The following is a 1,470-nucleotide window of genomic DNA, read 5'->3' as shown; positions in this document are numbered from 1 at the left end:
GTGGAGAGAAAGAGTATGGTATGCTGTTGCCAGCAGCACATTATTTATTTAGTATTGTTGCCCATGGACCAGTGAAGGTTGGAGGCCATTGATTTTAGACAGCTGTTATATAAATGCCATTGATGTTTAATACTTTCTGTTCTGCAGCAAATCGAGGCGTGGAGATCAGTTTACAGATTCGGAGTTTCTGAATTCCCCTGTCTTCAGAGTTAAAAATAAAAGGAGTTTCAAAAGTAAATCAAGACTAAGCTGAAAGCAAGCAAGAAGAGAACATACTTTTAAAATGTTTTGTACAGTGTCATTTTTTTTCAAAGTGCAAAAGTTTTTCATACTGTTCTTTTTTTGACTAAGGCTAGTCAAGTGAAACAATAGCCATCCAAAACACAATTTTCTGTGGACATAGTTTTGGGCTTATACTGCTTACCTAAGCAGAATACCTTACTGACTAAGCCCAGCAGACTTTTAGTACTATGTATGTTATGAATTTTTGATCATTTTCTTTAATCTGCTTTAGGAATGTATAGTATTTTTAACTTTAAATAAATTGTAAACTTTCATGAGAATAAAAATAGATCAGTCTCTCTTGGGAGAGACTGTTACATTGTTGTATTTGTACACTAAGTGGATTTATTTGTCCTCCATTCCAGTTGGAAATAACACAGGCATCACAAATTGTGATAAATTTGAATCTGATTAAGATAACACAGTTATATTTTTATAAGATAATAGCTAATTCCTAAATCATAGGCTAAAACAATGTTTGGGGTTTTTTTTATTTCAAGTGCTATTCAAACTTTTACCAGACAAGTTTCTTTGGGTAAATGTGATATCTTTTATTACAGGGGTTTTCAACCTTTTTGGATCAATGTACCCCCCAAGCAGTGTACCCCCAGTGGCTGGACACAGGGTGGGGAGGGGTAGTGCGTGGCCATATGGAGAGTGGTGGTAGCTGCCACATGCGGGCTTCATGCCCCCTGCATCTGGTCACATGGGGGCGGGGGGGGTCTGCCTGTGTGGTAGTGTGGGATGGAGCAGCGCTCCATCCCTGCCTGCCCATGCATACCCCTTAGCACCTTCCCATCCCCACCTGCCCACGTGTACCCGCAATTGACAAACCCTGTTTTATTAGACCAACTAAATAGTTGGAAATATTGTTCATTACAAGCTTTCAGACACAAACACTTCTTCAGGCAAGCTCTTGATATGCCGATATGCCTGAAGAAGGGTGTTTATGCCCAAAAGCTTGCAGAGAACAGTTTTTCCAACTATTTAGTTGGTCTCATAAAAGATACCACATTTACTCAAAGAACCTTATCTGGCTATGTCTTTGGAACAACATGGCTACAACCAACACCCCTATTCAAACTTAATAATTAAAAGTTATTTGAATTGAAAAATTAAAATGGTTTGTTAAAAAAATTGTTATATTGGAAGATACTGACTTTTTCGTATTTTTAAAAAAATGAAAAC

At 37.6% G+C, this 1,470-nt stretch overlaps 1 protein-coding gene across 1 annotated transcript in view; it reads left to right on the top strand.

The window, feature by feature from the left end:
- The window catches only part of LOC109323238, a 15,312-nt gene extending 14,794 nt beyond the window's left edge, over positions 1–518 (top strand). Inside the window, exon 5 of the mRNA XM_019554695.1 lies at positions 148–518. Coding sequence (XP_019410240.1) covers positions 148–253 — 106 coding nt within the window. The 3' untranslated portion in view covers positions 254–518. The remainder of the gene's footprint in view (positions 1–147) is intronic.
- Positions 519–1,470: the final 952 nt, after the last annotated feature.

This window comes from Crocodylus porosus, unplaced genomic scaffold, assembly GCF_001723895.1.
Source record: "Crocodylus porosus isolate Cpor-Errol unplaced genomic scaffold, CroPor_comp1, whole genome shotgun sequence".
Lineage (NCBI taxonomy): Eukaryota > Metazoa > Chordata > Crocodylia > Crocodylidae > Crocodylus > Crocodylus porosus.
The sequence above is the reverse complement of the archived record's forward strand: the minus strand, read 5'-3'. Positions and strand labels throughout refer to the sequence as shown.